Below are 15,714 nucleotides of genomic sequence, written 5' to 3'. Positions count from 1 at the left end.
AAGGGTGACAGAAAACAACAATTTGCTAGAAGTTGGCTCAACTGTTGAACACTTTTTGTTAAGCAGTCGTCAGAGAAGTGAACAGTAGCAATAGCAAATGTGCCAGATTTACAGCTATTCTATAGTTTAACTGTCCTCCTTGTAAGGAACAAAAGGCACTTAAGTCTGGCACAGTGCGTCTGCATATTGGGTAATGCTAACTCTTCTGATTCATAGATCGAGCCAAATAGATTCTGTCCATGACCTGTGTGGGACATCCTTTCTCTCCAGCACTCCATGTTTATACAATACTGTATCCTGTTCCTTTCCTATCTTCTCAGGACAACTCATGATCAGTTACATTTAATATGCAATCCAACTTTTCTTTGAGCTTGGTGTCTATTATTGTCACAACATTATATTTCTATCTACCCAATTTAATTCATCACCCTCCATGCATTCACATTTGTGCAGTTGAAACCCCAGTTTAGACTTATCTTTTCCTTTTCATTGAACACACCAAATACCTTCCTAAAAATACCCACTCTAGTGGGTTATCTGACTCTTTCCCCATGTTTTTGCACTTCAGTGTCCCTCTCTTATAATACCTTCAGGTTCCCACATCCTTGTCATGTTAAACTCTCCTCAGTGGAAATACTAAATTGCCTTCCAAATAAATTGGTCCTGGCTGATTTTTGGACACTGATAATTATGCGATAAGATTTAGGTTGATTACAGAAAAGGGTAAAGGATCCCTTCAGCCAAATTAGAATCAAAGATTAGGAGGAAAAACCACAGTTCAACAATCTTCAAAGAAGAGAGAGGTCAAGTAGAGTCAAAATGTATTCCCACATAGGGAAAATGTAGGGAAAATACATCTAGAGCTTTCCAGATGGTGAAAGAGCTAGAGATTAAGAAGAAGCCAGCATTCGTGGTCTTAATACAGATGTAAAGTGGAGAATGTAATTAAGAGCCAGGCTGAATGCAGAAAGTCAGAAAGGAATGTTAAAAAGGGACTAAATAGAAGCAAGAGAAATAAGATGAGGTATCAACCATCATTTTGGTCCCAGATCTCCCCACTCCCAGGTCTAGAAATAATAAAACAGTGGCAAGAAGTGGAGTAGAGCTGATTTGGAAACATTGCCAGGGGTATTATTGCTTTGCAGATAATTATCGAGATAGAGAATTGTGTTCGGTTTTTGGTGAAAGAGGAGTTGCTTAAGGAAAGCTAGTTTGGATTTGTTAAAGGTAAATTATGTTTAACTAAATTGTTTGAGCTTTTTGATGAGGTAACAGTGAGCTTTAATAAGGGTAGGCCCAGGAACAGAAATCACAAGCCACAGCGCTACCTCTGTCCTGGATCCTCAGAGACCTGGCACCGTGACCCTGCTCCTGACCTATGAACAGTGGCTTCACCTACCAGTGCTAAGCAACCACTCCTCCTTTTGAAGACTTCTGAGAAAGTACCAGATAATAATGGGATAGTAGCAACATGGACATAAAAATTGCTGAGTGACAGGAATTGTGGAATTCCCTATAGGGATCAATATTAGGACTCCCTGCTCTTTCTGGTGTATAATAATGACTTTGAACTTGGTTTAAACTTGCAGATGATATAAAACTTGGATATTGTGAACCATGAGGAGGAGTGCCTAAACTTCCAAAGGGCGTAGACAGTGGTGGAATGTGCAGACAAGTGGCAAGTGATATTTAATACCGAGAAATATGAAGGGATTCATTTCGTTAGGAAGAAAATGAAGAGACTGTGTAAAGGGTACAGTCCTAATTGGTGTGCAGGAACAGAGGGATCTAGGAATATAGAAACATAGATCTCCAAAGTCAGGAAGACCTTGGGGTGGAAATTGTCGCTGGGCGCCTTCCAAGGTCAAGGTTAGCATTGTGAGGATGACAGGAACATTATATTCCCTCCTTTCGTGATAGAACAAAAGTCCCTAGGTTTTAGGATTTGGACTGTATACTAAACCCCAGAGAAGGAGAATATTTGTCAGGGTCTCACCTTATTGGCAAAATGGAAATCATTAATTTAGAATGCAAACTAAAGAGATTTATTGAACAACAAAGATTGCAATGGCTCAGCTGGTGGAATCTGATGTTACACAAGTTTAATGTGGATAGATGTCTTCCTCCATGCATCTCCGAACTCCTGGGGTCTCCACCCTATTGTTTCTTGAACTTTAACCCACAGCATTCTTTGAGATTTGAACTTAACTCTTTCATGCATACAAGCTTCTTTGCAGCTCAAAGTATTCAACTCGAATTTCCCAATCTGTGTTACCTGTAGCTGCACATTTCACAGCTTGTTTCTGAGTGCTTCTATCTCTTTCTTTAGCTGTATACTTTCCAACAGTTAAGTAACTTCCTAACCAAAATGTTGTTCACTTTTTCTGGACATAATGCCTTTAGCCTGAATTCCTGATTCTAATATTGGCCTAGATCTCTTTGGCACCTTCCAAGCCATAACAATTACTTGTCAACTTGCAATGTCCCATGTAAGTCCTAACTTTCTAGCAAGTACTGGACTACTAATCCTAGCTTTCTCCTGCCAAAGAGTCCCCTGCTGCATGTTTTCTTTTGACAAAATGCTGTCTCCCAATGGGAGCAAAGACCCCTGGCGTGTGTACTATTTTTACACCCTTAATGAAAACAATGTTTGCAGCATTCAGCCCAAATCTGTCCACCTGTTATTATCATCCCCAAAATTTCTTTGCAAATGTTTCTAATTCTTGAAGAATACTCACAGCTTCCCAACCTTAACTTGTAGTTTTTTGCTTTACAATTCTTGCTCAGATTTCTAGCCAAAAAGGTACTCCAGCTTAGGCCTCTGCTTCCTGCCATCCGGAGCCCAAATATAAAACACGTCCCAAACCCGAACCCAGTTCTTTAATGTGCTTTCCTTGTTGATCCTTATCGCTGTGTTTGATTCTTAAATGCCAAATGCTTGACAAAATCCAAGTGATACGTTCAAATGAAAACTTTCCATCCCCAAAACCATGTATTGTACCCTTTGATAACTTGAGCCTTATTAATTACACAAAGGTGCCAATGAGGTGAAGTCTAACATGGGTAAAATCTTGCAGTTGTTTGTGAAGATGCAAAAGTATGCAAATCGTGCTTTCCAGCCCTACAGGAAAATCCAGATCCAAATGTTGATCATTTGAATGGAACAGCTTGCCTTTCTGTAGATACCCAGGGCAGATATTAACATTTGAGGAAAATTATACTGAAACTTAGATGTCTTGAGACAAGTATTCGAGATGACAACTTGACAGATCATAGAAAAGAATAGCTGATGTTTTTCATAGACGTACCCACAGGATGTCAAGTGATGCTTGTCCACCCAGAGCATGATCATACTATTAGCTTTTATTTTAAATTCCCAGGCATTACTGAGGTGTACAGAGTGGCGAAGAGAGTGGAAGGTGGAATGAAGTCTCTAAGTATTAGCACTGAAACACTGCAAAAGAGTCTGAGGGACATTGAGATAATCTGGAACAATGTGCAGGCCTTCATGTCATTTAATCCTTCTGTGCTACGAATGATGGTAAGTCTATTTAAGACTAGAAATGACTGCATGTCACATTACTGAAAGTTGTTTCAAGTGTTCATATGACACTGCTTTGCTTTTTATTTACTCCATTTAAATTTTCAAGGACATTGATAAGCAGATGATCTCATTCAAAAAGCATTTCTTACATTTTTGGTGATCTAGAGCCTGATATTTAACTGTGAGTCCTCCACGTTTTAGAATAAGCAGGCTTCTAAAATGCAGATGTCCCAATTCCAACAAGAGGAGTAAATTAAGTTGGAAATTTAAAACGTACGTTGTAAAACAAAATTTCTAAAATAGAAAAGTTACATACTTTTGTTTGTTGGTTGTGCATCATTCCACAGATGAATATCATGTTGCAAATGAAAGCAGTTTACTGATGTGTAAGTGAAACAAGAAACATTTCATTTTCCAATGTCGTTGTTTACCACCCAGCATCATAAGTTGTTGTTTCTATTACTGCCTGGGTCAGGCCCACAGTGGTTGAATTATTGATGACTCGACTTTTATCATATGGTCTTGGAAGACTTGGGGCAGGACTGTGTCCATCCTTTGAACCAGGAACTTCACATTCAAGTCCCATAGTAGGTCACTTTTAAAGAAAATTATTACTTGTTCAATGTGGGCATCACTGGCTAAGCCAGAAATGTATTGCCCATCCTTGGTTCCCTTGAGCTGAATGACTGACTTGTTAGGTCATTTCAGAGGATCTATACAGTCAACCATATTTCTGATCTAGAGTCATACATAGACTGGACCATGTAAGAATTGCACATTTCTCACTAAATGGGTTATTTTTATGATAATTGACAGTTAGGTTTACTTTTAATTCCAGATTTTTAGAATACAATCCTTACAGTGTGGAAACAGGCTATTTGGCCCAACAAGTCTACACCAATCCTCCAGAGAGTAGCCCACCCAGACCCATTACCCAACATTTACCCCTGACTAATGCACTTAACCTAAGCATCCCTGAACACTATGGGCAATTCAACATGGCCAATTCCCCTAAGCTGCACATCTTTGTGATTGTGGGCGGAAGCCCACACAGACACTAGGAGAACGTGCAAACTCTACACAGACAGCCACCCCCTGCGGGAATCGAACCCAGGTGCTGCGAGGCAACAGTGCTAACCACTGAGCCACCATGCTGCCTTGAATTCAAATGGTGGTGGGATTTAACCCTGTGCCCCACTCCCTCCTGAATGTTAGCTTGAGGCTCTGGATTGCCAGTAAAATAAAACAAAGAACTGCAGGATGCTGGAAATCTGAAATTGCTGAAGAAACTCAGCAGATGTTGGAGTGAAAGCAACTTAACATTTTGGTTCCCTTCATTGGAACATTCCGAAGAAGGGTCACTGCATTATAAAAGTTAATTCTGCTTTCTGTTCACAGATGCTGCCAGACCTGCTGAGTTTCTCCAGCAGTTTCTGTTTTCGCTGTGGATTACCAGTCCAGTGAAATTAGCAATATGCTATCGCCTCCCCCAATGGCCAAGGAAGATACATCATGACATTGGAATACAGGATCTTGTGTAGACCATTCAGTCGATTTCAGTGTGCTTAGATCATAGTTGATTGTCTACCTCACCTGCCTCCTTGACATACCTGTGGTAGAAGTTGTACTACTCTAAGTCAGACCTGCCTTGATGCAGAGAACTCGCATTCTCAAATTAGTCTTGCACTTGGGTATGTCTTAAGCCGGACATCCAATTTTGCAGGAGGCAGGATAATGTAGTCTTTATAGCTCAGTAGTGCAACAGCTCCAAACAAAGTAATATAAATAGGAAAATGAAGAAACAAAGGAAGCAATTTGAATAGACTCTGGTAGTGACGTTGGACTAGCTAAACCTACATTTTGTCCATTTTATTTTTTTTGCCTGGATATCTTTGTAAGAGCAGGAGCACATTTGGTTTGATGAGTTGTCTTCAGCACCATCATACTGAACTCTGATCGCTAACTCTATTTCACTCTACACAGATGCTGCCAGACCTGCTGAGCTTCTCCAGTACCTTCTGTGTTTGTTGTGGAGTTATCAGATGTTGAAGTAAGAGTGGGAGCTCCCACTTATCTCACCACCCCTTCGGCTCACACCCTCATTCCTGATGAAGGCCTTTTTCCCGAAACGTCGATTCTCCTGCTTCTCGGATGCTGCCTGACCTGCTGTACTTTTCTAGCACCACACTCTCAACTCTGGTCTCCAGCATCTGCAGTCCTCACTTTCTCCATATAGAGAGCGCCTACTGCTCTGCCTTCAATCTTGTTTGTCATCTCTTCAAAAAACTCAATCAAGTTAGTGAGACGATTTCCCCCACACAAAGCCACGTTGACTATCCCTAATCAGTTCTCGCCTTTCCAAATGCACAGGTTAAATTGACTGTAAATATGACTGTAAATGGAAACTGAATTGTCCTTGTTCTGTTTGCTACAGGTTGCCTTAAATGCAGACAAAATGTAAATAATATGAATTAACTTTAATGCTTCTATAATCTCAAAACAGACTTGATACAAAGTCCTATTAAAACTATTCTCTGAACTTCCTGAAACTGGTGACGCAATATTTTTGGTTACTTCAGATCACAAGTTCCTAATATGTAGATTGCATATCAGCCTTGCTTGCCTCTTTAATCGCTAGGCCTTTAGCACCCGAGATTGGATCACCAGTGCTCGATTTATCCCATCAACTCTCCTATAGTTTTCAACCTTGGGCAGTGCCTGAATTATGGGATAGCTTTTGTTTCCACTTGAGCAGTCTTGTCAGATTGAATGTGCATGTCAGGATTCCAAAAAAGAAAAAAATATATTCTGTGCGTCACAGGATGAGTAAACAGCTTGGTATCTTTTTGTAGAACACAGGACTTTTTGTCTCCTAAGTAGCAAACTGTGCATGGTCAGGGGTGAAGTAACAGCACTGCAAGGCAAACTACAGAGTCAAATTGTTCCTTGAGATTTACGTCATGAGGCAATCAGTAAATTGAAAAACCAGCTCTCATTAAATCCCTGCTGATCCAGCAATTTCAATGCATTCATCAGATGAGGACATCATCTTGTCCATCATTATTTCTCCTTGAGAGTTGAGGGTCTGGAAGGCACATGTAGGTCAGATCAGGTGAAGGCTTCCTTAAAGAACATTTTTGACCCAGATAGTCTGTCCTGTCTGCAGTCTGATGCCCAACATATTTGGTTGCACCTTTGGGTTAACAAGTACTTTGAGGAGCAAATCTGCGCAAGACTTGCTTCTGTTTGTCCCCATCAAACATTTGCAGAACAACCTCTGAAAAACCTGACAAAGAGAAGCAAGAGTCTGACTCATGGTGTTGTGCAGCAAATGGTGATTTAGTCAATGAAAATCACTTCTGCTGTTAATACATATTCAGATTTTTGTATGCAAATATTTGTCCACTTACAAGTGGGAGTACTTTTTGAGAACAGATATAGATTGGGGTTAATCATGATTCTTCCTGACACTAAAGCATACATTGCTGTGGCATATGGGCCCTTTACAAGATTAGGTCAGCAGTTTTGTTTATAAATTCAAAGTGAGCAGGTCAAAGGATGCCCCCCCCCTCCTTCATCAGCAATTTGAAGCGTGACTGTCTGCATCTGTCATATTTCAAGCAGTTGGTGGAGCCTGCCATCTAGTGGCACTTAGCAGAACTCCATTGAAACAGTTTTTATTGAAGAGGGACTTGTTTGTGGAAAGTGTATTAGTTTAGTTTTGCTTTGTGTTGTAGCACACTAACTTACAACCCCTCTCTATCACAAATAACCAGCCAAGATGCATCCTTGTTTAGTTGAAATGCATGCATGCAATGTTTCTCTAGCTTACAGGAATTTGAACATTTATTTTGATATTCTGCAGCCTGCTGAATCTACACTAGACTGTTCAGCTCTAACTGCTTCAGAAAATGCACAAAATGAAATCTGTGGAATATGTCTGCTCAGAACACTGAATAAGCCTAATGTAAGTCTATTATTTTTAACATACATTTTAGCAACATTAGGAATATAAATACGAATAGGTCATTTAGCACCTCATGCCTGCTCTATCATTCACCATGATCATGGCTAATCTCCTCCTGCCTGCTCTCCATATGCCTCAATTTCCTGAGAGATCAAATTCCATCACTCAGTCTTGACTTTATTCTTTGAGGTGGGTGCACAGATACAATCCAGAGTGAAGAAAGTTCACCACTACTTCGTCCTACGTGACTAGACCTGATTCTGAGACTGTGTCGTCGTGTTCTAGATTCCTCAGCTTAGATAGGCAACCTCAGTGTCCACCTCAGGAAGCCCCTTCAGAAACTCCTGTATTTCAAACAAGGTCACTTCTCATTCTTCTCAATGCCAAAGCATGTAGGCCCAGTTTACTCCAGCTGCTCATCCAGAGACCAATCTAAGAAACTCCCATCACTATGCAATCCTTCTTTCAATTTACAATTTTGATCATTACATCGGGGTGGTCTCAAAGTTACATACAATTAAAATAAGACTTCCTTATTCCTGTACTGCACTCCAATCCTCTCCCAGTAAAGGCCAATGTGTTCTTTGTTCTCCTAAAGTTGGACTTTCAGGAATAGCCCTGAACAACCAAGAATCACAAGTCTAATGCCTTTTTAAAAATGTTCATTTTTTATGCTGTTACGAAAGTGAATAATTTCTCACTTTGCTACATTATGCCCCATTTATTTCCCATTACCTGCTTGCTTAAACTATTTCATTTTGCAGCTTCTCTGACCTCATGATTTATGTTCTCATCTGTCTCTGTACTATCAGCAGGTCTAAATGCATTACTGTTTCTCATAATCTGAGTCATTATTACAGATAGTAACTGGCAGAGGCAACAGTGCTAATTGTTATGGCACTCTGTATTTGTAGTCTCATCTGCCATCTTGAAAATGCCCAGTCTGCTTCTTCTCCAATCACAAATTATCTATCCATGCCGATATATTAACTTCAATTTCACGAGCACCTTGCATGCATGTTAATCTTCAGTGTGGCACCTTTTGTTGAATGTCTTTTTAAATTCAAGTATACTACATCTACTTGTCCTCCTCAATTCACCCATGTCTTTGAATCCCAAAAAAGTAATAATTTGTGAAACGTGATTTCCCCTTATAAAACTCTGTTGATTTTGTCTAATAACATTGATGTTAAGTGTATTGTTAAGACCTCTTTAATAATAGACTCCAGCATCTTTCTGTTGACTGATGTCATGCTATTTGACCAATAGTTCCACATTTTCTCATCATAATTTCTTGAATTGGGGTGTTACATTTTCTAACTTGAAATCCTCTGGAACCTAAGTAATTTATAAATTCAGAACCACTATCTCTACAGCAACATCTTCAGAACCTTAGGATGTAGGTCATTTAAGTCCTGGGTAGTGGTTGGCATTTAGAACTTTGATACTCCAATCCTTTGTCTCTGCTGATATTAATGACTTTTGTTCTTTCATTCTTATTAGTGTTCTCTTTGTGAAGATAGACAAAATACTTGTTCAAAATCTGCCATTTCTTCATTCCCATGCTAATTTCTCTTGTCTCTGCTTCAAAGGGACCAATGTTTACTTTAGCCGATTTTAAAAAATATATTTGTAAAGGATCCCGCAGTCCTCACTAGCTCATTTTCATATTATACTTTTCACCTTTTTTAGAAACTCCCTTTGATAGCCATTTGTTGGTTTCTAAAACATTGCCAATCCTTAGGCCTATCTCGCTGTACATTTCAGGGAATTGTTTTGCTATTCCAGCCCCACCACTCCTGGGGTTGACTCAAAAATTAATGATCTAAACAAATTACTCAAAAAACCCAATTTGATGGTCTCTTAAAAACCAACCAGGTTTCTGTACTTAACATGCACTATTGTTTATTGCAACAAATCAGTTTTAACTAGGAGCAAACAAAAATATGAATTATCAACATGTATCCCACCTAGCTGAAACTCTTAAACCCTTTTGCACACATGCAGACAGACAGACACACCCAACAAACATGGATGATATGTGTAGAAGAATAACATATTGGGGGAAACACAGTTCAATAATACCAAGTCTGCAGGCTTTGATGAGATGTCCCTTCTGTGACTTCAGAGCCCTCCTGATTTCAGTTCTTCGATGAAGACATAGGGGTAACTGGGACATGAATTGTTCAGTCTTTTAGTCACTGATTAATCATAGAACCCTTCACAGCGTGGAAGCAGACCATTTGGCCCATATCAAATCTCCTCAGCACATCCCACTCAGACACACCTCCTCTCTGTCAGCTTGCATTTCCCATGGCCAATCCACCTAACCCGCACATCTTTTGACTGTTATAGAAACCAGAGCACCTGGAGGAAATCCATGCAAATGCAGAGAAAGTGTGCAAACTCCACACAGACAGTCATCTGAGGGTGGAATTGAACCTGGTTCCCTAGCGCTGCGAGGCAGCATTGCTAGCCACTGTGCTGCCCGGCAGTACCATATAGCAAATGGTGGAAGAGAAGAGCAAACTACCTTCTAGTTTTGGTTACTTCACTGTAGAGATAGGGGAAAAAGTGATGCTGTCTCATGCAGCCTGGAGATCTTCTCTCCCTGTATTGTCCACACACTAACTATCCACCTGCCCAAGAGCTAATCAGAGTTATTGTCATACCGATGACTCCTGGCCACTACAATTAGTCCATGTTAATAAAAACAAATCATCTGTATGTGCTGAATGCTCCTACTGTGTAGTTGGGTCTCAAACATCCTCAACTCCTAATCCACACACTCATATTTTTACAGGATTTCAGTGATACGGAACATTCAGTTCTGCATAATGGTTGCCATTATCATGCAAGTTGTGCAAACTTTTGGCTAAACTGCGTGGATTCAAACTTACCTGGTCTGATTGCACCGAAGCAAAATTCTGAAGACTTGAACTTGGAAGAGCTCTCAGTTCTTGGCCAAAACTGCTTGGACACAAATCCTAAAGACTTTACTCTTCCTATAATTCAATGACTGTGAAATGTATTTATTCTCAGAATCAGTGAATTCTTTTTAGAGTGGATGGTTTTTAGATTAGGTTTCCTACAGTATGGAAACAGGCCCTTCGGCTCAACAAGTCCATACCGACCCTCCGAAGAGTAGCCCACCCAGACTCATTCCCCTATCCTACATTTACCCCTGACTAATGCACCTAGCACTATGGGCAATTTAGCATGGCCAATTCACCTAGCCTGCACATCTTTGGATTGTGGGAGGAAACCGGAGCACCTGGAGGAAATCCACGCAGACACAGGGAGAATGTACAAACTCCACGTAGACAGTCGCCCAAGGTGGGAATCGAGGTGAGCGGCACGGTGGCACAGTGGTTAGCACTGCTGCCTCACAGCGCCTGAGACCTGGGTTCAATTCTCACCTCAGGCGACTGACTGTGTGGAGTTTGCACGTTCTCCCCGTGTCTGCGTGGGTTTCCTCCGGGTGCTCCGGTTTCCTCCCACAGTCCAAAAGATGTGCAGGTTAGGTGAATTGGCCATGCTAAATTGCCCGTAGTGTTAGGTAAGGGGTAAATGTAGGGGTATGGGTGGGTTGCGCTTCGGTGGGTCGGTATGGACTTGTTGGGCCGAAGGGCCTGTTTCCAAGCTGTAATGTAATGTGAGACAGCAGTGCTAACCACTGAGCCACCAGGCCGCCCCTTTGTCAAAGTCACCTTGCGTTATGTGTCAAAAGTAATGTAACATGGTTTATAGATACCAAGTATTTGTCAAGTGATCCTTTAAGAGGTTTTTCTGTCAGCAAAACGTTAAACTTTCTATGAAAAAACAAAAACAATCGTAGAATTCCTGTTCATTGAGTCTACACAGACCTTCCAAAGAGTATCCCACCCCATCTCTGTAACCCTGCATTTCACATGGCCAATCCACCTAATCTGCACATCTACAGACTGCAGGAGGAAGCCCACGTAGACACAGGGAGAATGTGCAAACTCCACACAGATAGTTGCGTGAAGGTGGAATCAAACCCAGATCCCTGGTGTTATGAGGCAGCAGTGCTGACCACTGAGCCAGGATCTAATCTCTTGATGGCACAGCCATAACTCAGGGAAGACGCACCAAATAGCCATGAAAACCATGTTGAAAAAATTGTCCCCAGTTGGCTTCCTTTTAAACAAAGTATGTGTGAGTGACTGTAGTTTAGAAATTGAATTAGTGTGTTAGTCCAGTTTGATAGTGGGTAACTCCACTCTCCTATTAATGGGATTCTCTTTCTGTTCCAATTCATGCATCAACATTGCGTATGTAATCCTTTGAAAGTGAATCACTGGCTTTTTTTCCACTTCTGAATGGGACACAGGAACTCGGTCACTTGCCTTGTACCGAGTGTGGCCCGGTGACTGAAGACATTCATCAGGAAATATACAAAACTGAGATAATAGAATCAAATCTGAGTTCTGCTTAAAATAATTAGGCTTTTTTTTTGTCATTTGACTCTCCAAGTAGTTTTTAATCATGCAATTTACGCAATTTGAACACACAATTGACAAGCATTTCTCGAGGTTTGAGCAGAAATAGTGTGGCTGATTAACAAAGAATCGGAAAATTTATTACCTTTTATTTAGCAGAAGAATAGAAGTAGACCTTTCAGCCTTTTCTGCCATTCACTGATATCCCTTGAAGACCTTACTTAAATTGTTTAGTGTCTTAGTCTTGAAACTTTGAAGAGAAAGTGTGGCAGATAAACAATACATCAAACAGGCTGCTGCTTTTTTTAAAAAAAAACTACATAATGCCAAATGTCCACATTACCATGAAATTTGAGACTAATTCAAAAGCATCTACAATAATGCTATTTAAGCAGGTAAGTAGATTAAACTGCTGGAAAGAATGTGCTGCTGCCCGATACAGGAGTGGAGTACATCTTTCATAAGTAAACAGGGACACAGCACAAACCCTAATTTTATGATGAAAATGTTGGCAGATGGCTTGAGAACACAAGTGTTTTAGATAGTATTCCATAGCCAAGAGAAAATAAAGTCCTTAATGTCCTTCACAACCAGTGAATTAGTTTCAAACAGTAGTCACTGTCACAGTCATTTTCACAGCAGAGAGATTTGTGCATGCTCATTCAGATTTTAAAAACAGTTAATTTTACACATGGCCTTAGGAGGATTCCCTTCTCTTCATATAGTGCCATGGGATTTTTTTTTATGCCTAGCTAAGTAAACATAAAGGATCTCAATTCAATCTCGCAGCTAAAAGCACTGAGGGTGGGTATGGGGACTTAGAGAATCACATTTGCCAATCAACATGGGTATACCAGATAGTTGGCTTCATTGCTCAGTATACTTAATCAAAATTCATCCAGTTACTAGCAACCATTAGCAACTTTGTAACTAGGAGCAAGTTTAGGCCAGTAGACCTTTGAGATTGCTCTGCCATTCAAAATAATCATGGCTGATCCTCTATCTCAGTGCCACATTCTCACTTTCTCTCTATTTGCCTTCAATATCTAAAATTATCAATCCCTTTATTGATTATATTCTGTGAATTGGTGAAATAACTGCACAGAAGCTGCTATCCCATCAACAAGTCTCCCTTTATTTACATGTCCATGGTAAATGGGTTCTGACCAACCAGCCAGCCCAGACCTAGTCCCTAGAATAAGGAGAGTCTCTGGAGCTCCTATAATCTATCTGCCAGTATTCTCTGATTGGTGTTGTTAATCTGGGCCAATCGGGGATCTCATAGTCAATGAGATCCATCTGGCCAACTTCATTCCAATTACTTCACCCGACATCCACAGCCTTCTGTGGTGGAGAATGCCACAGGTTGACTGGCTTCTGAGTAAAGAAATGTTTCCTCATCTCAATCTTAAATGGTCTACCTAGTATCCTGAGACTGTTAACCCTAGTTCTAGACTCTAACCAGGGGAAAAATCCTCCCTGCATCTAATCCGTTCAGCCCTGTTAGAATTGCACGTATTTAAATCAGATCCTTTCTCAACTCTACATTTTCTTTTATGTTGCAATCAGACAGCAGAAATCTGGACCAACTGGCTCAAAAAGGGTAAAGAAAAAGTAGGAAAATAGAGTAACAATGGCTTGGATCATTTTAGTACATAGGAATACAAGATAGTGTACAAGCAGACTGAAAACTTTTAAGTATACTGTGTATGCATATGTAAGGATCTGTAGTTCTTAAAAATGGTAGTAAATAACTTTTAAATGGTTTTGGAACTATACAGGTAACTGATTAAACAGAAACAAATGCTGTTAATCATGTCAATTGTCCTGAGAAATCGTCTGTACCATCATCATCTAGTCTAGATGATGACATTGTCTGAAGAATGACTCCAATCTTAAATATAATTTATCCAGTGAGATGTGGCCTCCTCTCACCACTGAGTATTCTTTGAAAATACCCCTTCATATGTCCAAATGCAGTTCTTCAGTTGACAGCAGATAACCTTTTATAAAAGCACAATTGTGCGTGATCATTCCAGCCAAGATCTGGGAATAATGTAATCCTTCCCAATGCTTTATTCACTTCTTCTGTCTTAATGCTGACTCCTGGTATTTTTCTGGACAGAGTGAAGAAATTCACAGAAAAATAAAAACCGTCATTTGTTTATTATTAGATTTTACTTTTAAACATTGAAATGGTTGTATAATTAATGTCAGCAGCAGGAAAGTTTCCATCATTTACTCCCTCAAATGAATACTACCTCAATATTCTGCAGACCTCACTCATCTATCACTTGTTAGAGAGCTGGGGAAAAGTAGGAATAACACAGGAATGGAGAGAAAAGAGGAAAATTGGGAATAGCATTTGTTAGGGACAGTGAGGGAGGACTCTAGAGGAATGTAAGATCAGAGCTGAGATGTGAGGAAATCATTGGATGAAAATGCAGGGAGAAGATGAGAGAAGCACTGAAGAGAGACAGCAGGAGAGGGCTAAACCTACTAACTAGACCACTGAAGTAGGAGAAAACATGTAGACAGAATATAAATGATATGATATATAGATATAACAATGATATTATATCACGGTGGCTCAGTGGTTAGCTCTGCAGCCTCACAGCATCAGGGGCCCAGGTTCGATTTCAGCCTTGGGTGACTGTCTGTGTGGAGTTTGCACATTCTCCCTGTGTCTGCATGAGCACCCCTCCGGGTGCTCTGGTTTCCTCCCATGGTCCAAAGATGTGTAGGTCAAGTGAATTGGCCACGCTAAATTGCCCATCGTGTTAGGTGCGTTAGTCAGTGGGAAATAGGTCTGGGTAGGTTATTCTTTGGAGGGTCGGTGTGGACTTGTTGGGCCGAAAGGCCTGTTTTCGCACTGTAGGGAATCAAATAAATTATTAGCATGGACTTGTCAAAGTCTAATTTTATCAAGCAATCGGTGTACTTATCAGCAAAGATAGATAAGTTTAATGCAATTGATCTTGTGTATGTGGACTTATGAAAGGCACCTGATGAAGTATCACAAAATAAACTTGTGAGCAAACCTCAAATGAAAGAGTGTCTTTGTTGATAGTATAACAAATTGAGAGCAATGATGAATAGTGCTTTTTCAGTGTGAAGAAAGTATATGGTGGTATTGTCCAGGGATCAGTATTAGAACTCTGGATCAGTGGTGCTGGAAGAGCACAGCAATTCAGGCAGCATCCGACGAGCAGCAATTCAGGCAAAATCCGATGATTTTGCTGCTCGTCGGATGCTGCCTGAATTGCTGTGCTCTTCCAGCACCACTGATTTAGAATCTGGTTTCCAGCATCTGCAGTCATTGTTTTTACCTCATCAGTATTAGGACCACAGCTCCTTTCAAAAATCCAATTACTTGGATTGGATATGCTGGACACTATAAAGTTCACTGATAACAATGAAACTAAAATATAGTCACAATGGGACATTATTCAGAGATGTCAGGAGGAAAAAGACAGAAAACAGGCAGGCTTATAGCAAATGAAATTCATCACATAAAAACCCAGCAGCAAAACATTTTGATGGGACAAATGAAAGGTACAGTTTGATAAAGGTGCAGATACAAAGCTATGGGGATAGATGTCGTAAAATTTTCAAAGGTTGTTATAATGTGGGAAAGCAATTTAAAAGTCTTATTGGACAGAAGGAGGCCATTTGGTCCATCAAGAATGCAGGAACTACTTGGTTTCAGAGGTCTGGAGCACAGAAGCTAGGAAGTTATG

General features: G+C 40.3%; 1 protein-coding gene across 4 annotated transcripts in view; it reads left to right on the top strand.

Annotated features, from left to right (window-relative positions):
- LOC122562764 (synergin gamma-like) overlaps window positions 1-15,014 on the top strand; it is a 35,135-nt gene extending 20,121 nt beyond the window's left edge. For all 4 annotated transcript variants that reach the window (XM_088000127.1, XM_043715920.2, XM_043715921.2 and 1 more), the window contains 3 exons: window positions 3,381-3,541; window positions 7,410-7,511; window positions 10,315-15,014. In XM_088000127.1, the coding sequence (XP_087856253.1) occupies window positions 3,381-3,541; window positions 7,410-7,511; window positions 10,315-10,530 (479 nt within the window). In that variant the 3' untranslated portion in view covers window positions 10,531-15,014. The remainder of the gene's footprint in view (window positions 1-3,380; window positions 3,542-7,409; window positions 7,512-10,314) is intronic.
- Window positions 15,015-15,714: the final 700 nt, after the last annotated feature.

Source organism: Chiloscyllium plagiosum, unplaced genomic scaffold, assembly GCF_037043375.1.
Source record: "Chiloscyllium plagiosum isolate Xiang-an unplaced genomic scaffold, Cpla_swu_hap1 HiC_scaffold_24, whole genome shotgun sequence".
In the NCBI taxonomy this organism is placed as follows: domain Eukaryota; kingdom Metazoa; phylum Chordata; class Chondrichthyes; order Orectolobiformes; family Hemiscylliidae; genus Chiloscyllium; species Chiloscyllium plagiosum.
The sequence above is the reverse complement of the archived record's forward strand: the minus strand, read 5'-3'. Positions and strand labels throughout refer to the sequence as shown.